The sequence below is a fragment of the Heliangelus exortis genome, chromosome 10 (genome assembly GCF_036169615.1).
Source record: "Heliangelus exortis chromosome 10, bHelExo1.hap1, whole genome shotgun sequence".
NCBI classification, from domain to species: Eukaryota; Metazoa; Chordata; class Aves; order Apodiformes; family Trochilidae; genus Heliangelus; species Heliangelus exortis.
The window spans coordinates 4,679,483-4,702,123 of NC_092431.1; the positions used below are offsets into that span (position 1 = coordinate 4,679,483).

General features: G+C 48.1%; 2 protein-coding genes across 4 annotated transcripts; one reads left to right on the top strand and one right to left on the bottom strand.

The window, feature by feature from the left end:
• Window positions 1–3,386: 3,386 nt before the first annotated feature.
• THNSL2 (threonine synthase like 2) lies at window positions 3,387–12,445 on the bottom strand. Of its 3 annotated transcripts, XM_071753197.1 has the most exons (10): window positions 12,271–12,445; window positions 11,931–12,016; window positions 11,407–11,634; window positions 10,259–10,453; window positions 9,810–9,962; window positions 8,901–9,131; window positions 7,690–7,838; window positions 5,037–5,162; window positions 3,966–4,105; window positions 3,387–3,847 (listed from the first exon to the last, which is right to left on the bottom strand). In XM_071753197.1, exons 3-10 carry the CDS (start codon window positions 11,627–11,629, stop codon window positions 3,619–3,621), a joined length of 1,446 nt encoding a protein of 481 aa, XP_071609298.1. In that variant the 5' UTR covers window positions 11,630–11,634; window positions 11,931–12,016; window positions 12,271–12,445; the 3' UTR covers window positions 3,387–3,618. The 3 variants fall into 3 exon arrangements, with proteins under 3 accessions (XP_071609298.1, XP_071609299.1, XP_071609297.1); XM_071753198.1 differs by lacking the exon at window positions 11,931–12,016 and having other exon boundaries at window positions 12,271–12,437; XM_071753196.1 differs by lacking the exons at window positions 11,931–12,016; window positions 12,271–12,445 and having other exon boundaries at window positions 11,407–11,769.
• A 5,628-nt stretch (window positions 12,446–18,073) lies between these two features.
• On the top strand, window positions 18,074–21,972 carry FABP1 (fatty acid binding protein 1). The gene is made up of 4 exons (XM_071753201.1): window positions 18,074–18,245; window positions 19,248–19,420; window positions 21,240–21,332; window positions 21,856–21,972. The coding sequence occupies exons 1-4, from the start codon at window positions 18,179–18,181 to the stop codon at window positions 21,904–21,906; spliced, it is 384 nt and encodes a 127-aa protein (XP_071609302.1). The 5' UTR covers window positions 18,074–18,178; the 3' UTR covers window positions 21,907–21,972.
• Window positions 21,973–22,641: the final 669 nt, after the last annotated feature.

Here is a 22,641-nt window from a genome sequence, read left to right on the forward strand (position 1 = left end):
ATTCCCTGTGCATTTATCATGCACACTCTGTAGATCTCAGGTTATAAATGACAAAAATACATCTTTAAATGTTTTCATTTAAAAATTAAAATGCTGCATTGAGGCTCTTCACTGTTGCCATCTGTGGAGGAGCAGAGCTGACATGCAGATTTGGGGTAACCAGATGAAGTGGGATCCATTCCCCCTGCACCTCTTCTCCTCCCACACACTCCTCACAGCAGCTGCAGGAGAAACCTCACAGCCCAGGACCAACCAGGGCATCCTCCAGGTGAGCTGCATTTTCCCCAAATTCTCTTCTAAATGATGAAGCCCATGTCCAATGTCACCTCAGGTATTTATTGATTACCAGCACTAGCTGGGAGAAATGAAGCCCATTTGCCTCAGAGGGCAGGAATAACTGGGTGTAGGTGCCATCCTGCACCACAAATGTCTGGCAAATTTTATTTAGGGGTTGCCTTCTGTCATGTAAGCATCTGACTTTTTTTTATTAGCACTTGTAGAGGGTTTTAGTGCTGAGTGTCTATTTGAAGCCTCAGAGGAGAAAGGGCAGCAGAAGGTGGGAGCTCAGGTTTCCTGGGAAGCTGGGAGATTAATATTGACCACGGGAGAAGCAGGTGGACAGGGATTTAGAGCAGTGCCTGGTTTGTCACAGCCAGGGTGAAAACAAAACAAAACAAAACTTTGGAAACTAAGATGCAAGTGAGAAGGATGGATTCCTATCTTCCAACTGAGATGTTCAGAAGCCAAGAAGTTGCTGGGCTGGATGAAAGCAGCAGTGATGTTCACCAGCCTGCCTTGTGCTGGAGATCAAACAAAGTGATCCCCTCTGCCTTTAAAATGTTTGAAGCTGCAAAATCTTAAGGGCATATAAACTTACTTTGATTGCAGGGCTGGGATCTTGGAAGTCGCGTTCCTTTTAATTTCCTTGAGCTTTCTTTCCCCGTGAAGGACATGTACAGGGTGGTGAGTTTTCAATGGGAACTGGTTTTGCCTCATTTTCCACCTCTCTCCTGCTACAAGGAAAGAAGTGCAGAGCTCCGGAGGCCTGCCTGCCTCTTTCTATGCAGACAGAAAGGGCTGGGTGTCTGTGTTTAATTACAGCCTGAAAGAACTGCATTTAAAAGACAACAGCCAGCTATTTAATTAATACTTATCATTAGCACACATAGGAATGCCTAGCAGCAAATTGCAACAACAAAGCAACTCTTTTTTTTTTTCTTTTTTTTTTTCTTTTTTTTTTCTCTGCACTTGGGATAAATTAATTTTAAAAAAGAGTAAACAAACCATTTGCACCAGATTTGAGGTGACTTTTTATGGAGTGGGAGTACTGGGATAGTAGGCATTACCCTAGGACAGCAGATATCTATAAGAGCAGGCTTTTCAACCTTCAGCTCTCCTGGCCAGGAATCTTATCTTCATCTATCCATCTATCTATCCTTCTATCTTGGCATTTCCACTGGGCTCATCCCCATGTCTAAGTGCTTACTTGTCTTCATACCTGTCCATAAATTACATGGCACCCCCAGGGCATTATAAATAATAATTCAACTCTCAAACCTTCAGAACAATGTTTTAAAGCATTGGTTTATAATTCAGCATGTTGCAAACTCCTTCTCCCACTCCACAAAAGTAACTCTGGAACAGAAGGAGAACCATGGTCAGCGGAGGAAATGCCTCAAAATCAGTTCCTTGGATGGGAGGCATGGGGTGGTTGGCCCAGAGCTGGAAGATGGAGATGGATGTAACAGCCAAGCAAAAGGGAGGGATGGACCACTCCACTCATGGAATTCCAGTACCTGAAGAAAGTTAAGGAGGGACTTTTTACAAGGGTATGTAGTGGCAGGACAAGGGGTAATGGCTTTAAACTGGAAGAGGGGAATACTTACATTAGACATTAGGAAGAAATTCTTCACTGTGAGGGTGGTGAGACACTGGCACAGGTTGCCCAGAGAAGCTGTGGCTGCCCCATCCCTGGCAGTGTCCAACCCCAGGTTGGATGGGGCTTGGAACAAGCTGGTCTGGTGGGAGGTGTCCCTGCCCATGGCAGGGGATTGGAGCTTGATGATCTTGAAGGTTCCCCTCCAACACAACCCATTCTAGGACACCTCCCACTCGACCAGAGTGCTCCAAGCCCCATCCAACCTGACCCTCAGCACAGTCACAGGTCCCTCCTGTCCTGCAGGGATTTGGTGGGATGGAAGGAGGTGGCACAGGGCTGGCTTTGCTGGGGATGAGCTGAGGAAAAGTTTGCCCCACTGCCAGCAAGGTGCTTGCAGCCCAGGGAAAGCTTCCTGCTCTTCCCACACATTCTGCAGCATCCCATGCTGATTCACTTCACAGAATTTACTTTTACCCTGCTAAACGCCACTAAACCTTCAAATTAATCCTCCCATTATGGGACTTCCTTTGATGTCAAAGGGGGAATTTTTTTTTTATAGCAAAGGGGGATTTTTCCTCCCCCCCGGTGTAATTATTCTTTTTTCCCTTTTTTAGACACAAGAGATTCCTGCCAGATGCATGGCTTGCGGAGGCAGCTCCCACACGAGGTATTTATATATTTATATGTATATGATGGGAATGTGGTATTGAGAGACCTGAAGTTTCAGGCAGAAGATAAGGGGAATTTCCCATTTCCTATTTGTTTCAGTGGAAGTTGCCTGGGAAGAGCCTTCATTGGGACTAGGAGCAAAAGCTGAGAGATATGGCACTAGAAAGCAGCTTAAAATGAAAATGTCCAAGGAAAACATCTGATATTTAACACTATCACTAAGCAACTTTTGATGCCTGGGAATGATTATTGACACTGCTTACATTAAATTAATTAAACTAAATTAAATTAAATTAAATGCCCTGCATTCATTCTCCATTGAGCATCTCGGGTGTAATTGTGATAGCTGGGCTGAACATCCCAGCACAGGACTTGAATCCCTGGATGAACCTGGAAGTTAGTGCCTGTGGGTGGTGCTAAGACAGTTTTCTGTAATAAAGAAGGAGAGACTTTACAGAGGGGAGACCTTACAGAGGCCTTCCTGTACCTGAAAGGGTTACAAGAAAGCTGTGGAGGGACTTCCCACAAAGACATTCAGTGGTATGAAAAAGGGTAATGGTTTTAAGCTGGAAGAAGGCAGATTTAGGTTAGACATGAGAAATAAATTTTTCACCATGAGAGTGGTGAGAGACTGGTACAGATGGCCCAGAGAAGCTGTGGCTGCCCCATCCCTGGAATTGTTCAAGGCCAGGTTGGATGGGGCTTGGAGCAACCTGATCTGGTGGGAGGTGTCCCTGCCCATGGCAGGGGGCTGGAACTGGATGATCTCAAAGGTCCCTTCCAACAAAAAACATTCCAGGATTCTATGGTAATAGCTGGTAATGATGGAACAGGCAGGTTTATTCAGAGTTTCAATCATTTTTTATGAATTAGTAGGAAAAAGGGGGTAGAATTGCAGAACTCTTTACTGAAAATGTTATGAAGCAGTCTACTTAAGTCAACAGCAAAGTGTGTTCTTCCAAATAATTCACTGCATGGAGAGCATCAGCTCTTCTCCCAGCAAAACCTGGGGCTCTTCTGTGCCTGGAAAACAAGCCATGGGAGGCAGCAGCCAGCCATGCCCTGGCAGCTCAGCTCTGGGTGACTCCCTGCCCTGACATCTCCCACTGCTGTGCCCTGGCTTTGATCCTCTCCCGGAGCACCTCTGCCCAGTCCTGGCCTCTCTCCAGTGGAGTGGACCTGGTCTCCATCACTGTCAAAGCAGAGATGTCAGGGGGGAGCTGGGGATCCAGGCCAGCTCGGAGCAATGCATCCTGAAATTTGGCTGCAGAGGCTGGAGCTAAGCAACACCTGGGTGTGCTGGAAAGGAAAACAAGGAAACTTTGAATTGAAGCATGACTCAGGCTGGAGATCCTGAGGGAGCAAAGGGAGAAGTGATGCTCTGCTCCCTAATGCTCCCAACCATGGCTGTCCTTACCCTTTTGGCTGTGAGTAGTGGTAGTGAGCAGCCACAGCAGAGTGAGGGCACAGCAGGTAGTGGTTTTCCTCCCAGCAGTGCTGCATGGCTCTCACGATGTCCTCATCAGAGGCTGAGCATGAGCGTAGGGTCTGGGAGAGCTGCAGGAAGATACGGGGAGGTTTGCACAAGGGGTCACCACCAAACACCATCCCAGGCAGGCTTGGGCCATGGGCACTCAGCAAGAGAGTTCCATACAGGGAGGCTGGAGGAGGAGGTTCTCCAGGGGTTAGAAGAACAGAGGTTGCTGCTGCAGCTGGGGGAAGTGCTGGAAATGGCCAGGGGGCTGGGGTTCAAGGGAGGGATTTCCATCCCCAGGTGCTAGGAGTGTGGGTGGAGAGGAGCTCACAACTCAACTCCTCAGCTCTGTGCTGCTCTTTGCACGCTCCGTGGGAGTTTCTGTGGGCTTGTAAAAGCCATCTCAGTGTAACAGCTCTTTATTCTTTTACAATGCAGGTTTTTTCAGTATTTATGTGCCAGCAGGAGTGAGCGCTGGGCGAAGGATGCCCTGTGGGGGCAGCACATGTTGGATGGGAAGAGGTGGGACATCTGGCCCCAAAAGCCTCACAACACAAATATTTGGTTTGCTCTTGAATTTCTCTCTGCTTTGTGTTCATGCTCCCATTTGCTGGAACACTGAGGCTGAATCTCAGCACCAAACCCAGCAGCCCCACTCCCAAAGTCCACACTCAACCTGCGCCAGCACCTGCTGCATGATGCCCTGGGGTACAGCCAGTGCTGACACTGGAGCAGCCAAGGATGGTTTCATATCCTACTTAAATAATTGTAGGCATTTTTTAATTAGTTTTGCAAAGAAAAAAAGGTGTTTCTTTTAAAAAAGCATAATTTTAAAGGGTTTTTTCTAACCTCCGTGCACACACAGTGATACAAAACTGGCCTCATGCTTCAACTTTTGGTTAGAAACTCTCTGTGATTTTTTTTATTAACTACAAAATTGATTTTAAAACAATAGGTAGTGGTAAATCTCCTTGCACAGGCCCACACACGGTGCTGGATGTGTGAGGAACTGACCTTTCTGTGCAAATCCTCTGGCAGCTTCAGGCTTTTTGATGCCCTGAATCGCTCCATCAGTGTTTTCATCAGGCAGCTGTCGGAGCCCGAGAGCAGCCAGAGGATCCTCTCCATGTTGTAAGGCTCCTGGGATAACAAGGACAATAGGTGAGCACTGGAAATGGGAGCCTCTGGCTCAGGAGGAGAGCACCCGTGTGGATTCTCTGGTGTCTAAGTAGGGTTGAGGTCCTACTGTTGCATTTTTCTTCGTGGAAGCTGGGGTGGGCTTGATGTCTTCAGGTTGGAAAAGCCCTTCAAGATCATGAAGTCCAACCTCATCCTAACCCTAATACTCTGTTTCTGATGACTCACCACTAAACCCTGCACCCAAGCACCACATCCAGGTGATTTTTAAACACATTCAGGGATGGAGACTCAACCTTCCTACACTTACATCCCAAGAACACGATGTCTTTCAGACCTCTGAGCTGTCGGAGCAGTCTGGCAGTGACCATCAGATTAGAAAAAAAAAAAACACTAATGAAGGGACAACGTTGCATGAATGTTGTGACCACACCTGTACAATCACCTTGAGGAACTCGGGCTAATAACACCTCAGAATCAGAAACATCCAGCTGTTTACTGAGTGCTGCAGATGCTGCTCTGAGTCACCCATCTCCAGCCTGACTTCACGAGACATCCCTGCAGGGCTGACCTTTATGAACATGCCAGGCACATCTTGGGCCTGGCTGGCTCCTAGGGCTGTGTAGCAATCAGTGTTGCAACACTGCAGCAAAACTTGGTGCAAGACCATCCAGGGGGGGGTCCCAAACCCATTTCACTCCTCACTGTCTCATTCCTGCATGCTCACAAGCACCAAGAAACATTCATCCAGGTGGTTTGGCCAAGATACCTTGTAGGGAGGGACAGCTCAAGGGACACCAACTAAAGAGCTCTATTCACTTTTCTTGGGTTCAAGGGCTGAGTTTGGATGAGCTCTTTATACTTTGCAGCAGCTGACAGTGCCTGTGACCTTTTGTCTCACCATCCTGTCCTACCTTGGTGAGTCATAAGAACTTATTCAGCCTTTCGTGTCCTTATCTGGTTGGCTTATGGCCCCAGTCCTGCTCTTCATCTTCCCACCATCATATCCCAAAGCCTCCAGCCTGTAATCTGCAGTCTGGTCTGGGTGTAGCCTGCCCTTTGCTTTAGGCTGTCCCCTGTTTTAGGCTGTCCACTGCTTCCCAACCTGGCTGTCCTGACAATCTCCATGCTGGCATGTCTGGACGTTGATGACTTGCTAGATGTGTCCCCAGCACCATCCTCCTGACACCCTCTCTCCTGACCTTCATTCCACTGCTCCCACATCCAGACCTTCCCATTCACCCTCCATTCACACAAGTCTCATGGCTGTGATTCTCTGGGGAATGCCCCATACAGGGCTCATCCACACGAGACTTTCTTCTTCATCTTCAACTCCTCAGTTAGTGCCTAACTGGAAAGGTCTTTCTGTTTAGCTTAGAAGAGACAACCCAAAGAAGTTGTGTGCTCTCCAACCTTGAAGTTTTCCTATTGGACAAAGCCCTGAGGAGCTCAGTTTGACCTCAGGGCTGACCTGATTTGAGCAGGTCCCAACTAGAGACCTTCTGAACTCCCCTCCAGCATGAATGATCTGAGAAATATTTGCATGGATCTTTCAGACGTGAGCTGAACAACGATGTCCCCATGCAGCTATGGAGGGACACACCAATCCAGTTGGACAAAACCTCACCTGGTTGCCCATCCTCATGGTCCCAAGGTCTGGCACATGCTTAGATGCCTCAGCAGACCAGTGCTAGCAGAGGGACACAGGCCAAGAGAAAAGCCCAGCTACCATTTGAACTCTGAGGAGATTCCCAAATTCATGACTTGGGAGCAAAGTCAAGCTGCAGAGAGCAGCAGCCTGGTGACAGGGGCACAATGACTTCCTGACTGCAAACCATGGCAGCTCCTCAAAGGTCCTGGGTCTTCTCAATGTCTTTGGACAGCTTTTGGAATATCTAAGTAGCTTAAGGCCACTGTGATAAACCACCAAGTGTTTCACTGTTTGGTCACTTGCTTGGAAGCAGACTCAGTCCCTGTCCATCACAGGGTAGGTATGAAATGGGAGGTATTTGCTTTCAGGTGTTTGGTTTCTGTACCTCCATGACTTTTCATTTCTGAGGCCTTTACTTGCCTGCTGAGACTTGTTTTGCTCTGAGCAAGCTGCAGATGGCCACAGATGAGGCATTTCTTCTGGGCTTCCCTACCTGCCTGGTCTTTTCTCTTGCTCTTGATGAAGCCTTTCAGAAGCATCAACAGAGCCCTTGAGACATGATGGGATTTATCATTTTCTAAGTGTCACATTTTGTGAACATGTCCTCCTCTTGCTAACCTTGCACACAACGAAGCCACAGAAACCCAACCTTCAACAATTAAGATGGCAAAGTCATGCCCTGAAAAGTGAGGCAGAAGGTGTTTGATCTATCTCAGCTCTCAGCCTGCAGCAGAAATGCTCAAAATGAGTCACACCTCTGAATGCATTGCTGAGAGGTATGGCCAGTGGCAGAACTGGCTAGAACAGAGCACAAAGGAAAAAAAAAATTTAAATAGATGTTATTTTGTATTTACCCATTTTGGCCAATTCATGACATACCTGAATATCCATGGCTGATGCTAATGTAGGCTTCACACTCTCTGACAGTGAGAAATCTCCATGCTGAACAGTCCTGTGAATGATGTCATTGCTGTTAACCACAGTAACAAGTTGAATTGGGAGACCCATTTTCTGGGCAATGCAGCCAGCTGGGGAAGAAAAAAAAAAAGTAAAAAACCCACACATTTCATGAAGAAACACTGAAATTCAGCATAGAAGTTGTATTACAAACTTATTGACCATGGAGTTCAGAAGCAGACACAAATGACATTCCCACATGGACTCTCTGATAGGATGAGGGGAATGGTTTAAGCTGGGTGATTTTGATCAGATCTTAGGAAGAAATTCTTCACTGTGAGGGTGGTGAGACACTGGCAGGTTGCCCAGGGAACCTGGGGATGACCCATTCCTGGAAGTGTTCCAAGTTGGAAGGGGCTTGGAGCAACCTGGTCTGGTGGGAGGTGTCCCTGCCCATGCAGGGGGGTTGGAACTGGATGAGCTTTAAGGTCCCTTCCAACCCAAACCATTCTGTGATTCTATCATTGTAAAATCTAGAGATGCAATGCTCCATCTGCCATCAAACACTGACCTTTAAGCATCTCCACATTTGAAGATGGATGGGCAGGGAACCAATAGGTCAGGCAGATGCTGTTCAAGCAAGAGGAAAGCTTTTGGGCCTTTGGAGCTTATTAATGCCCTCAGATGGGCAGTGCAGTTGTGCAGTGAATGCAGCTGAGGACATCAAATCCTTTACTGCTTTCATAAAACTATTTTGGGGTTGAGGCAATCAAGGACTCACATTTAGAAGGTCATAATGCAATTAAGAGGGATTCTCTTCACTGTGCAAACCAGAGTAGGACCAGGCAGGACTCCACACCTCTGTTAATGTTTCACTTAGGAAATCAGAGCTACAGGATTTTCCTTTTTCTGCATCAAGTACATGCTGTCCTTCTAAAGTGCCCATCCTCAAGATAGCTACAGTCAGCATCAAAGGGGTGGTTTGGGATTTTGTGCACCTTGCAAATCACCAGTGACACCTGAATGAGTAATAACCATGCATGAGTAATAGAATACAGCAGGTTCTGAAGAAATCCTACCAGAGAGTGGGTGTTTTAATAAATAGCAGTACCATTATCTGCAAAGTGCTTTTAGTCCATAGGTCACAGCATTCTGTATCTTTCCTTATCTAACCTATCTTTTTTCCCCTTCACCTGTGATATTTCCTCCTCCTCCTGTTGGTACAACAATCTCCACCACTGGTAGTGGGTTGATATCCAGGGATGGGGCACACTGAAAGTAAGCATAGAAGTGGTGAGCAATCTGCACCATAATCCTTGACCAGTTGACTGAATTCAAGCTCATCAGGTTGTATTTTTGGGCAAAATCAACATCAGCAAACAGTTCCTTGATGGGCTCATCGATTTCATCACTGTTCCCACGAGCTGTCAAAAGGAGAAAGGAAGGGTTAGATCTGCCCACATCAGCACACCAGGCACTGGGTATTTTTGCTCAGAATTAGGGTCAGTCTCAAGGCCTGGAGATTGCTGTGGCCAAGGATATCCTGAGCTGCCCATCTGCCACAGAGGCTGAACAAGCCCAGGGTTGAGGAGCACCATGTGGGTGCTTTCTGCAGACATTGCACTCTGGAGCCTTGCTCATGCCAAGTGTATATTTGCCAGGAAGGCAAACACCTGCATCCCCTGTGAGATGCCATGCTGAGACCTGGCTGCACAGAGGACCCCATGGGACAGCTCAAGCACCCAGTGGTGATTCCTAACCATGAGGGCAGCACAGCAGTAGAGGATGGACTACCCATGTGAGGGGACAAAGGGAAAGGGTGACTCTTGATCCTCTTAGTGCCAAGAAGTGGTGCTGAATTCAGTGAAGCTCAGCACCTGCATGGAGGCAGCTTCTGATCTGAAGAATAAATGAAGCCAAGAGCTCCCTGGTCAAAGAACTAGGGATGTCTGCTGTGGGCTCCTGCTAGCCAGGTGTCTGGTGACCATGATGGCAATGACATGGCTGGCTTAAGCTGCCAAAGCATCAGCATCCTGAGACTTTTATGGTCACAGTTTTGACACAGAAGGACCATAAGTGGACAGACCACCAGCAGTGCCAACCAGCAAAGACGTGTACGTTGTCTTCAATGACAGTGGTCATCTGAAGTTCCTGTATCTGGGTGCAGAACCCCTTGGGCAGCAGAACAAAGATGTCCATGTTCTTCTGTCCTCTCACACTCTCAATGGCTGAGCTCCCTGTGTCCCCTGAAGTCCCTGTTTCAAAGAGAGGGAGAACCAAGAAAAGCAAAAAAATTGTTGAGTCAATCAAACAAATTGCATCAGTTGAATCAATCAAACCTGAATCACTGCACTTCAAGAGAAAGATACAGAGATGCTCCATGAGGTGCTTTTGGCTAGAACAGCCACCCTGGCATTGCCAGGAGATAAACCACCAGCAACCCACAAAGCAATACCACCCTGAAGCATCCATGGAGACAGTCATGGGATGATGGCTTTCAGTGTAAAGACCTGCCCAGAAATTCTCCAAGCACACACACAGACATACTCACCCACCAGAATAGTGACATGCTTCTGCTTTTTCTCCAAGAAATACTGTAAAAACTGCCCTGTGCAGGACAAGGACAGATCCTTAAATGCATAAGTAACCCCATGCCAGAGCTCCAAAACATTCAGCCCATCCTTCAGCCTGGAAAGATGGACAACATCCTTGTGTCTGAACCTGCTGAAGGCCCTGTTGATCAGATCTGGAGGAAAAAGGGTGAAAAGGGCTGTTAGATTAGGGAGAAGAGTATTATTCTGACCTGCATTCTGACACCCATTCTGATTCCTGCATCTGTGCTCCTCATGCTCCTGAGAATTTTTCTGCAGAACCAAAGACATTCAGTTGCTGGAGGAGTGACAGAAAACCCAGCAATTTATTCTTAGTTACTAGGAGTAAACCAGCCCAGCCTTATTGCCTTTGATAGCCCTATGGTAATTAACCCCAGGGGACATTCAACATAATCAGAGCAAACTCTGATAAAATATAGAATAGAGGAAACTCAAATTTTATCACAAGGAGATGCTGAGACAGAGGTTACAGCTGCCCTCTGGTGGAAGTGATAGTTGCTAAATGTTAAAAACATTAAACACCTCTCGGGGAGAATATGGAGAAACAGAAAGCCCTGGTGGGAGGGCAGGTCTGGAGCCCAGCAGAGCAGGAGGTGCCCCAGCAGTGACAGCACCAGGGCAGCAGCCATCACTGCTGCAGACACCAGAATTCCTGTTTGCACATCCTGGCACTTTCTCCAGAATGTGACAAGTCCCAGCAAGGTGACAGAGGGGAATGAGGCAGAGGAAGGTGCAGGCAATGGTGCTGCAAGCTCCATCCTCAGGGGGCTGTGAAAAGGTGGGGGTGAAGGTGGGGACATTAAGACGTTCTTTACAATGAGGGTGACGAAACACTGGCACAGGGAGGTGGGGGAGGCCCCATCCCTGTAGATATTCAAGGTCGGGGTGGGAGCCCCTGGATGGGGCTCTGACAAACCTGATCTAGCTAAAGGTGTTCCTGCTCCCTGCAGGGGGAGGATTGGACTGGAGGACCTTTAAGGGTGCTTCCAACCCAAAACATTCTATAGAAGGTGGGCAGGTGCATCTGAACACCCCAAAATCCTCATCCCTAACCCTTCCAGCATCTCCCCCCGTGCCTCGGGCTCACCGTTGAGCGTGCTCCGTGGGACCAGCTCGGCTGGGATGAAGAGGGAGCACAGCTCCTTCACCAGCTCCCGGTAGGAGAGACTGCTCCATCTCTGCAGGGTGTCCCTGTCCAGCGAGGGGATGCTTCGGGGCATGAAGAGTCCCCCGTCGGGTGCGTAGCCAGAGAACAGGGCTCCTTCGAAGTCGACGGCCCCCGCACCCCCCCGGGTGCTGATGTACTCCATGGGTGCTGAGGAGGCACCACAGTCACTGCCTGCACCCCGGAGCATCCCCCCTGCTGGGAGCAACCCCACAGCCCAACCTGACTTCCCTAGAAAGTTCCCATGTGGACACAGGGAGGCTTCTCAGGGAGGAAACCACTTCATACCTCTCCCCCCCAGGCCCCCCCCCCCCCCCCCCAAAAAAAAAAAAAAAGCAAAGCGGTGGGGAGCTGGTGCAGCAGAGGGAAGGCAGAGTCCCCTGCAGCGAGGGGAAATCCTGCCTGGGGTCTGCACCGAGTTCCCACTTTGCCTGCGCCCTTCCCACCCTGCCCCGGAGACGCTTCCCGGGCTGAGCAAAATCCCTGCGGATGCAGAAGCCACTGCGCACCCACGTCACGTCCCTTCCAGGCTCAATGCAAAAGCTGGAGTTTTAGATTATATATATATATATATAAAATAATAATAGTAGCTATGTTTTGTGGGGTTTTTTTCCATCTGGTTGATTTTCTACGAAGGGGTTAAAGTACAGCCAGGGTTTAACTCCGTGCAGGAAGCACAGAGCTAAATCCGCCGGATTCCTGCCAATCCCACCGAGCAGCCGCAGTTGCTGCCCGGACAGGTCCCTTCTCACCCTTAAACCTTGAAACCCCCCCGGCTGTCCCCACCTCGGGCACTCCGGCCAACGCTGCAGCCCCTCGGCGCGGCCTCGGGTCTCCCGGCCCCAGGCAAAAGGCGGAGAAGTGGCCAAGCAGCTCCGAAGCCACTTCCAGCCCGGGCACCCTTTGCACTTGTGCTCTCGGAAAACTTCTCCCCGTTCCAAGCAGCCAATGTTCCGCCCGGCAGCCACCCCGGCAGTGGGAATATGCGGGAAAGAGGGAGCTGAGCTGCTCCCGAGGTCCCCAGCAATGGGCTGCAGCTGGGGAGAAAGTGAGTTAAAGATCAGGAGAAAGCTTTTAGGGGGATCAGGCACGGGGCATATTGTTGTCTCCAGTAAAACCCTGCAGAAATTCAGGATTCAATTAAGGAAGGCATTGAGCCACCAGATTTAAGGGTGAGGTTGGGGTTACGTCTGAGATTTAAAGAAGGGTTTGGGTGAGAAATTTTCAACAAAAAGCAGTCTGTAATTCAGCTGTGCAAAGCCACATTTTCAGTCTGGGACCTCAGAACAGCCCTGTCCTACTCGTGGGGAAACTGAGGCACAGGAGGGAGTGGGAACATGCATTGTGCTGTGCAAAAAAAACCTCAGCACTCCTCTGCGGTGAAGAGCCACGATCCTTTTCCTTACTTTTTAATTTATTAAATAGTAAGTTTTTTGAAGGGCACGGTCAGCAAAGGGCTGGTGGCTTTGTGGAGCCGAGGTGCAGTGCAGGGTGTGCTGCTGGGACGTGTGGGGACTTCAGCCCAGGAAGGCTGGGTGCAGGGGTACAAAGGATGGGTGATTACAGCCAGCTGTGGGTCAGGAAGCTCACATCTGCAGGAAGGACACGTCACCTGCCCAAGCATCAGTGTCTGACCCAGCTTGGGTTGTCTCTAACTCCAGCAAGTAACCGGAGCCATGAGAAAAGCCACTGGTGGAGAGTGATCCAGTTCTTGCCCTGAGCAGCACCATGGAAAAGGCCTTTTCTGCACCCAGCATTCAGAAGGGATAGATCCTGCCAGGTCCTCAGTGGGAGGGAGAAGTTAAATTTCAGACTCTGGGCAGAGTTGCCCACGGTGGTGTTGCAGAAGGTGGAAGGGGGCTGCTGTAGCAGAGCAGTAAACAAGGAGTAGCTTTTTAATCGTATATCTTGGCTTTAAATGGCTTTAAACTGGAAGAGGATTGATTTAAATCAGATCTCAGAAATTCTTTAATGTGAGGGTGGTGGCCCAGGTTGCCCAGGGAAGCTGTGGCTGCCCCATCCCTGGAAGTGTTCAAGGCCAGGCTGGATGGGGCTTCAGCATTATGTCCCTCCAGTGTGCATCCAGAAACCCTGGGGAAAAAAAAAAAAAAAATAAAAAAAGGCTTATACCAGGATACCTGCTGCTCTGGGCTCCCAGACAGAAATAGCATCAAGGCTGTTGCAGCAGCTCTATCTGTGCCTTGGGTCTGCCAGTGGTGGTGGCCTCACTAATGAGATCTTTAGTTAATGCTGATGGTGGGGGCTGCTTATGTGGCAGCCATGGGTGAGCAGAGGGAGAGCACCTGGGACATGCCCTGGGGTGGCAATGCCATTTATTGGGAGGGCTTTTCTCATGCTTGGCCTTGCAGGCTCCATGCATTCATGTTTAAAGAGCCATTTCTTTAATGTTATCCCCACACATCACCTCGAGTTACCCACTGCAGCAACAGACCAAGAGCTGGAAAACCTAACAGCTTTTAATTAATCTGATTTTACCTGCTGCTTCCATATTCCTGCTGGGATTTGCACTTCAACTTTGGAGGTACCAAGCAGTTCCTGCTCTTTGGACCCAGCTGTCCTAAATCAGCTGCATGTGCACACCCCAGCTCAGGCTGCTTTTGGGTTTTCATGCTGCATCTTTCATCCCTCCAGAAAGAATTTCTTCAGCCTCTCCACCCACCAAAGCCCGGCGAGGAAGAAGGAAGCAGAAGAGCACGTACAGCAGTGAGAAGCCAATTTGCTTTGGGTTTTTTTCCTCAAAACAAATTCCGGGGCTCTCCCCAGAGAGCTGCAGCACTCGAAGGCAATCACAGCAGCACCTGGAGCATCCCCAGGCCCGGGAGCACTGGGGACCACAGGCTGTGCCAAAGCCACCATCAGTCCCCGTGTCACTAGATGGCAGCAATGCCCTTCATCTGCCGAGGAGAGGCACGAAACTGCCTCCCCCTTCACCTTTCAGGCCCTGGACCCTCAGTCATCCCATCGGGATTTCAAGCAACACCTTTCAGGACGAAGCACCCCTCCAAAAATCCCCCTTTTGAAGAGGAGGCGTGGACAATGTCCTACAGCAGGGTGCCGGGTGATGAAGGTGGGTGGGCTGAGCCAACTCCGGGGTTCATGGACAGAGGAAAGAGATTGTTCACCTTCACCCCATCTTCTGGGATCCATCCTAGGGTTTTATCATCCTCCTTCCATCCCTGTCCCACCTCTCCTGAAGGTCTGGGGAGCTTACACCCAGTGAGGGACTTGGAATGGGGGCACATTGAAAAACTGTAGTTCACAACCAGGACCAGAATGTGTCAAATTTAATTTTAAAATATCACATAATCCTGAAAAGCACAAAAAAATCTCCCCTTTGTCTTGTCAGTCCTGTCCCTTCCCATGAGCTGGGTGGTGCCTACAAACCATACACAAACAAAAGCTGTCAGAGCTCTAAGTGACCCAAGCAACACCAGGCAGGGCCAGTAAGGGGATAATAAGGATTTCTGGGGTTTTGCAGTGCTACTTTTATGCATGCCATGTCATCTGAATAAAAATATATAAACTTGTTGATGGGGGTGGATGAAGGAGTTAATGTGTCCCTCTCCACTCCGCTGCACAAAAGCATCAACTTGCACAGAGAAACAGTGAAATCTGTGTAAGAACTTTACAGTCTTGGCCAGAAATAAAACTATTTTGGTTCTGCCTTTCTCAGAGCCAAACCCACACATCAGTGAGGTTCAGAACCACAGGAGGAAGGGGGGGTAGGAAGATTGCAGAGAGTGTCTGCAGCTGCACAGGCGAACGAACACTCAGGGTAATTTATTTGAGATACAAGGAGATACAAGGCAGAAACCTTAAACTAAATTAATTTAAGTGCATGAAGCTGCCCCACTGTGACTGCAAATGTGGCTCTCTTTTTAAATCTGATAGAAAGCTCTGCTCCACAGGTGTCACTGGTGGGCAAAGCTAAGGCAGCAATAGGTCTCATGCTATCAGGGAAACTGAGTCTTGACCCTGGAGAAGCAATACTCAGCCTTTCCTCCCTTTGGGACCTTTGAAATAAGATGACAAGGGCTGAGGGCTGCCCTTTGCTGAATTTCAGCATGAAATAGAAGCTTTATCAATGGCAGAGCTCAGGGTAAGCTGCTGCTTTGGGCAGCCTTATCAAGGCTGATAGTGGCATATCTAATCTGAACCAATATGAACTGGTGCTTGCATGTCTGCAGCTTGGAAGTTGCAGACAGCCTCCAGCAGACTGCCAGAGATGTTCTAAGAAAGAGAAAAATCTGGGAAAGGTGCTGTGTTTCATTCATCTCATCAGGACACAAAGCAGTCAGATACCTCCATGGCTAGGAGGAAGCTGAGAAGTTTTGCATGGCCCAGTCTTTGAGTCAGGTGCAAAAGTCAGAATCAGACACTTGTGTCCCTTTTTCTGACAAGCTTCTAGGATGCTCTGCTTTATCTTCAAAACAATTTCAGCACAGATGCACCTGCTGGCTTCCAGTGAGAAGCAGCCACCTCTATAATTTCTGCAAATGATCCATGTCTTTCCTCTTTCTACAAACCAGGTTTTAGGCTATGGTATTTATTCAGCTTCAATTCCAATGGTAAGCTGACTCTCCCTTGTGTTAATGCACATCAAGTGCATTTTCTTGGTCCTGGAAAGTGATGTCATGTTTTAAAAGATCCTGTATTATGATGGGGAGATGTACAAGTGTTCTGAACTTTGCTATTGAGATAAACTTAATCTCACCTGCTGTTTGCTCAGCAGGTCTGGCTGGATAATAATTATCCTGGCCAAATTTCATCCAGTAAGGGCTGCTTTATGTATATATCTATCTCTCTATATATATATAGATAGATAGATAGATACAAATATATATATTTATGATATATATAATAAATATAATACATATAATATATAAATATATAATATATGAATATATTATATATAAATATATAATAAATCTATATATTATATATATATATAAAAGAACTTCTGCATTTCTTTACTGTGGGAAATAAAAGAACACAAGTCTAGCAGAATAGTTGCAGATGAAACAAAGAGGTTTTATTTTTGATCACTGGACAAAAATCAGTTGGTTGCATTCCCAAACCTGCCCGCAGTGATCTGTAGTTCCCATATATCCAGTGCATAGAAGCTGGGAGCAGGGGTGTATCTGTCCCCTGTAAGCAAGGAGAGGGGGAGATACCCACAGAAAATAACCTGGGTCCATATTCTCCTTTTAGCATTTGGTGGGTGGCATCCAGACTTTAGGAGCCTGTCCAACCCAGAGGGAATTCTCACCCCATTTCTGGTGGTTTTCCAAGTGGGTCAGCTGCCCAGATTAGGCATGATAACCATTTTCTGGGAAAAACCTGGTGAGCTTTTTCCAACTGCTATCTTAGCCTCAGGTCTCTTTACCTGATGGGTTTAGCTCATTTCAAGCTCGTGTGGAGTTTGTGGTTCTGGGAAGTCTGCAGTGGCTGAGATGGGAGAGGCAGGGAAAATACCAGGTGCTCTTTCCAGCACTTCAGTTGGGATTCCTCTTGGCTGATAGGAAGAATTTACAAATAGCTTAGTCAAGAAGGCTGCTTCTGGAGAAGCTGGAGGGGGACAGGCAGCCCTGGGACACTACTCATGGGATGTTTCTCCTGTTTCTCTCCTTTGGTTCATCTAGACATCAGCTCAGAGGCATTCAGTGTACTACAAGTGCCTGAGGTCACCTGGGAAAGGTCTCTCCCTCCTGATTTAGCAGCCACCCCTTCTCCCCAGACTGCACCTGAGAACTGGGCATCATCCCAGCAATGGGATCTGGTCGGAAGTGCTTGGTCCAGGAGTGAATTTCACTGGAAAATGAATGAAAACCACAACTCCAGGCTCCTCTGGTTGATGATGGGAGAGGAAAACTGAACCATGGAGAGCTGGAACTTTCCCACAGCCATCAATCCTTGGTGCATCAGGAGCACTGGGCTCCAAAATGAGTCACTTTTCCATCTACCCACAAAAAAACCCCATCTGGAGGCAAAGCCACACTGATGGAGTCTGAATTAAACTGCAGTCTTCAAGATGGGCCAGTTCAATCCCAGGGTTTTATTTTGAGCCATACCTTTTCCTTAAGGGACAATGATGATTTAGTGACTACTGCTACATCTGGCTCACACCAAATCCCACCATTACAGGGGACCACAGGGCATCTGAAGGAGAGAACAAGTCAGTCCCTGCCTGTGCTCAGCCTCCACTCTTCATACCAGTGCTGAAGACCCAGTCTGGACACACTGGTGAGCAGAAACCCCACCAGTGTCAGCTCCAATGAACACCATCATCTTCCACCATCTTCTCCTCTTCCAGATGTGCACTTCCAGACTGCAAGCCAATGAGATAAACTGGCTTGTTCTTCTGATAATGAATATCTCTACATAATTATATTTTTATCATTTGATTATGGATGCCACGTTGCTACCTACATAAAATGGATTTATTGGATTTTTTTCCCCAGCCCCCACGTTGTAAACTGAGTTCTGTCAAATGGAGAGAAATTTATCACTGACCATTGCCCAGTTTTATGTTAATATTTGAACATGGCCATAAAAGAATTACAACATCTTACCTCTGACCAACTTCTAAGGAAAAACACCCCTTATAAAACTGAGCTTTGCTTGCCAGCAAGGCACCTTCTCCTGTGTTGGAAGCACAGAGATCTTTTCCATCATGAGCTTCACTGGAAAGTATGAGCTCCAGTCCCAGGAAAATTTTGAGTCTTTTATGAAAGCCATTGGTAAGTGCCTCCATGTGCTGTGTGCTGCTTTATCTGCTCACATCCCACTGATATTTGGGAGTCCAGCTGTGCAGATGCTGTTGGTTGAAAGCATCTCTCAGCTTCCTTACCTCTGTCACCTTGCAGTTGTTTGTGTGTTACAAATGCAGGTGCCTGGAGCTGTGGTCTCGAAGTGGAAGGGGAAGCAGCTCTCTGGCTGGTGGTTGGAGGTCAAGAGATGCTGGGGGAAACTTTGGGGTTTGCAGGAGCCCAATCCCAGCCCTGGGCCAGAGCAGGAGTGCTGCACACACGTGATGAGCCTGCAGGACCTTGATCTGCTCCATCAGGCTGTGAAATCTGACATAAAAGCAGGACATGGCTCAGCCCACTGGGTTGCTTCTCAGCACAGCTGCAGAGTCCCCAGTTCCACCATTTATCAGAAAAATAGTCGAGTTGTTTATGTGCTTAATGATGAATGTGTCCACCCAGGTTTCCACCAGCATCCCTGCCAGGGGGGATGGTCCTGCAGGGATTCAGGAGGCTTTGCACTGCTTCTGCACAGTCTTGTGCTGTGAGGGCTTCACCTGCCAGATAAGCTTCAGGCTTTAGGAGAAGATTTTAGTGAACTGGGTCTGAGGGACTCTAAATCTCATCAAAACCCCACTTGGTTCCTTCCTCCTACCTTGATTTATTCCATTTTCTCTGCTTGCCTCTCAATGAAGGAAGCAAAAGAAGCTTTCTTCTTTCCCTCTGATGCTTGTTCTGCTCCTAGCCAGAGCAGTGGGACAAAAAAGAAGTCTACTTCCCACACAGATCCCAGGATGAAGTATTTGTTATTCTTTCTCCCTAGCAGACTCTGGGCCATGTGGTTCTCAAGGGACCATAATCCTTGTGAGGCTTTTTCCTACCAGAATAGAAATCCTCCCAGCTGTGGGTGCTCAAACCCCACCACATCCATTTGGGAGCAGCAATCTGCCCACCCATGGCTTCAAGGCCCACCTAAAGTCTCTTTTTCCTGTGCAGGGCTTCCTGATGACCAGATCCAGAAGGGCAAGGATATCAAGAGCATCTCAGAAATTGTACAGGATGGAAAAAAGTTCAAGGTCACCGTGACAACTGGCACCAAAGTGCTGCACAACGAGTTCACCATCGGGGAGGAGTGTGACATAGAGATGCTGACAGGGGAGAAAGTCAAGGTGAGGGATCAGCTCCTCTTCTGCCAGGGCTTCAGGGTCCAGGGACTTTAAATTTCCTTTCCAACCGTTCCTTCTGCTCTTGATTCAAAGGGAATGGTCAGACCACAGGTGTTAGAGCTGACACAGGGAAAAGAGCTGAGTGATTCCCCAGTCTCTCAGTTTGTATGCATGGTTTCATTTAATGGGAAGGGCTTGCACCAAGTCTGCAGATGTGAGACCTGCTGCCTTGCTCCCTGCAGGTCCCCAGGAAGGCTCCTAGGGACACATTTCTGGAAATGACACTCCATTTCTGAGCCACCTTCCTGAGAAACTCAGAGTCTGAGACTCTGAAGTTCCCATCTTCCCCTCTTCATCATTACAAAACACCACACAAGCTCCCCAGCCAGCAGATGAAGCTTTGCATTTTTAAAACTATTTTAATAGCCAATTGGGAAAACACTGGAGGCCAGCATTTTAATTGCCTCTTTGGAGAAAGGTTTAGTGATGCTTTGATAAATCCTTCTGATAGCAAAAGGTCTGAAAGATTTGAGGTGGTAAAGGGTTGAGTTTCTGTCATGTTGCAACACAAAATATGCCCCATCTTCATTTTGTTGACTTGAAGGTAGTAGAGGGAAGTGAGCCAATGAATTCTAAACCAATAAATCTCTCCTTTTAAGTCCCAGAGGCTGTTAACTTCCCTTCTAGCCTCATCCACTGCTTCTGTTTACACTGGGTGAGATAATTTGGCAAGGTGAGGATTTATCACCCTTGAAATTGGGTGAGCTGAGCTCCTGTTCCTGGACATTAGTTTCTAATGGCTCATAAAACACCAAGACAGCACCACTGGCAAATACCTTGTCTCTCCTCTGCCTCTGGAGAAGATGGTATTGAAGGGATTTTTGAAAGCAGGAGGAGTGATCACTTCAAAGAATGTCCTTGATTTGGGGCTCTGGTAGCCATGCTGGCTGCATCACAGTTTCCAGCATCACTGAAGTCCCTTCTGGATAAACTATGGGGGGAAATGCCAATTAGAAGAGCTTCACCCTCCATAAATCAGCAGCTCAAGGGCAGGTGAGTCTGTCTAACTGCTGGACAACAGATGAACAGAAGTGAGGTTTGCTGGGTTATTTATCTGAGTAATTTCAGTGATCAGTGACAGCTGTCCTGGGGGTGTTGATTTTGCCTGGAGCTTTTTTAGAGGTGAAGCTCCCTGGAGGGTCAGAGACACACCAGATGTGCCCATCCCCCTGAGAGCTTCCCAATCATGACTGCGTTTCTGAAAGCTCCTTTAAACTGTTTCCCACCTTGACTGAAAGTCCCCCCAGGCCCACATTGTTTCCCAGCTCCCATCACCCCAGCCTGAAGGAGGCTGAAATGGTGGATGGTTGGAGAGGAGACAATGTCATGTCCTGGTCCAGCTCAGGTGACTCTGCTATCCTCTCCTTGGAGGAATGCAGATCCTCTTGGTCCTTGGAGCTGCACCCAGGATCATCAAGGCTGCAGGGAGGCACCAACATAGGCAGGGTGAAAAGCCTTCTTCTCCCCCAGGCTCATGTTGGTGTAATGCCAAGGATCCCTCCTCTGGCATCTAACAGTGTAGGAGCCACTCTCTGGAGGGGAAAGATATAGGTATGGCAGCAAAATTTTGCCCCCCATAGAGCCAAAAGTAAGCATCCATACCCTTTCCTTGGGGTAGTCACAATCAGCACAAGTCTCCTCCTCTCAGGAAAGCTCCAAGGGGAGCAGCTTGCTCCAAACGGCTTGCAGAGGGGACAGGAACTCAGTTGTCAGGGTTGCTGTGGTTTAACATGAATCTCTCTGTCTCCTCCCCTCTCTCCAGGCTGTTGTTCAGATGGAGGGTAACAACAAGCTGGTGGCAAACCTGAAAGGGCTGAAATCTGTCACTGAACTCAATGGGGACATCATCACCAATGTAAGTGAAGAAGAGAGGAGTAATGGTTGAAGAACCAGTGCCTACAGCTGCCTTCAGGGGCCCTACAAATCCTACAGAGATGCTGGGGGACCTTAGAGAGCTGCTGGAGACAAGCACATGAGCACACTCTGGCTTTGTAGCCAAAGATGGTCAGTTGGCCAGGCACTGAGGGCAGCTTTTTATTATAGTCTGATGCAAAAAGTGTTGTCTGAAACCTCAGCAGGCATTTCTGATCAAAGCTTCATGCAACAAGGGCATGTTCTCACCCTCTCATATGTGTAAGTTTGTAGGTGGGCCTGACACTTTCAAAGAAGAGAGATGCAGCAGTGTGATCCCAGCTGAGTGCTGTCAGATTCTCTCTACCTGTTTGGGTCTATTCATGAAGAAATCCAAAGCTTTAATCATCCAGTTTATATGACAGACTGGGGACCAGTCTTGTTTCCATTTGCAAAACCAGATCTTTCCCAAGTAGGGCTGGGAGACATGCACCATGAAGAGCTAATGCTTTCCATTTGTTTTTCAGACAGTGACCATGGGAGACCTCTCCTACAAGAGAATCAGCAAGAGAATCTAGAGACCCTGCACACACCAATCATTTTACTGTGTAAAATGTAGTCATTAAAGTAAAATTTGTATTAAATGCCTCTTCATTGTTATCATCAACCTCTACGCTGTTGCTGTAAAGGAGGTGCAAGCCTCCAAAAACTCCTGCCAAGCCCAGGCAGAAACTGGGCAGCAGGTTGAGCCAAGGCTATGCTGAGGTCAATGGACAGAGCTGGGATTGGGAGCAGGTTCAGAGCCATGAGTGACCTCTCAGATGTGCTCAGTGCTGATGAGCACTGTTCCAGCCCCTCCCTGGGGATGGGTGCCAGCATCCTCCTGGGGATGTCCTGGTGGGTTGTGCACCCACAGCTGCCCTGGCTGGGTGGAAAGAGGAGAACTGGGCAGGTAAAGGTCTCTGTTCCCTTTCCTTTCAAACATGGCCACTGTGCCCACAAGGTGACTGGCAAGGCCAAAGGATGGGGAGGTTTAGGTGGGCTCAGTGAAATGTCAGTGGTGACAGGGACTTCTCTCATGTCCATCTGCTGCCATTGCTGCAGACATTTTCTGATTTTTAACTAAGGAGACTTATTTACCCTAATTAATTAATCCTGATGTAGGAACCCTGTTTAGTCACGCTTCCAAAGCTCCCACAGTTTGATGCTGCACTCGTGTCAGCTGCAGAGTAATTTTTCAGCTGTTATTCATCAGCAAAACATCACACAAAGCACCCTCTGTGGGTCTTATCCAGTTTGCACTCAATGCCCAC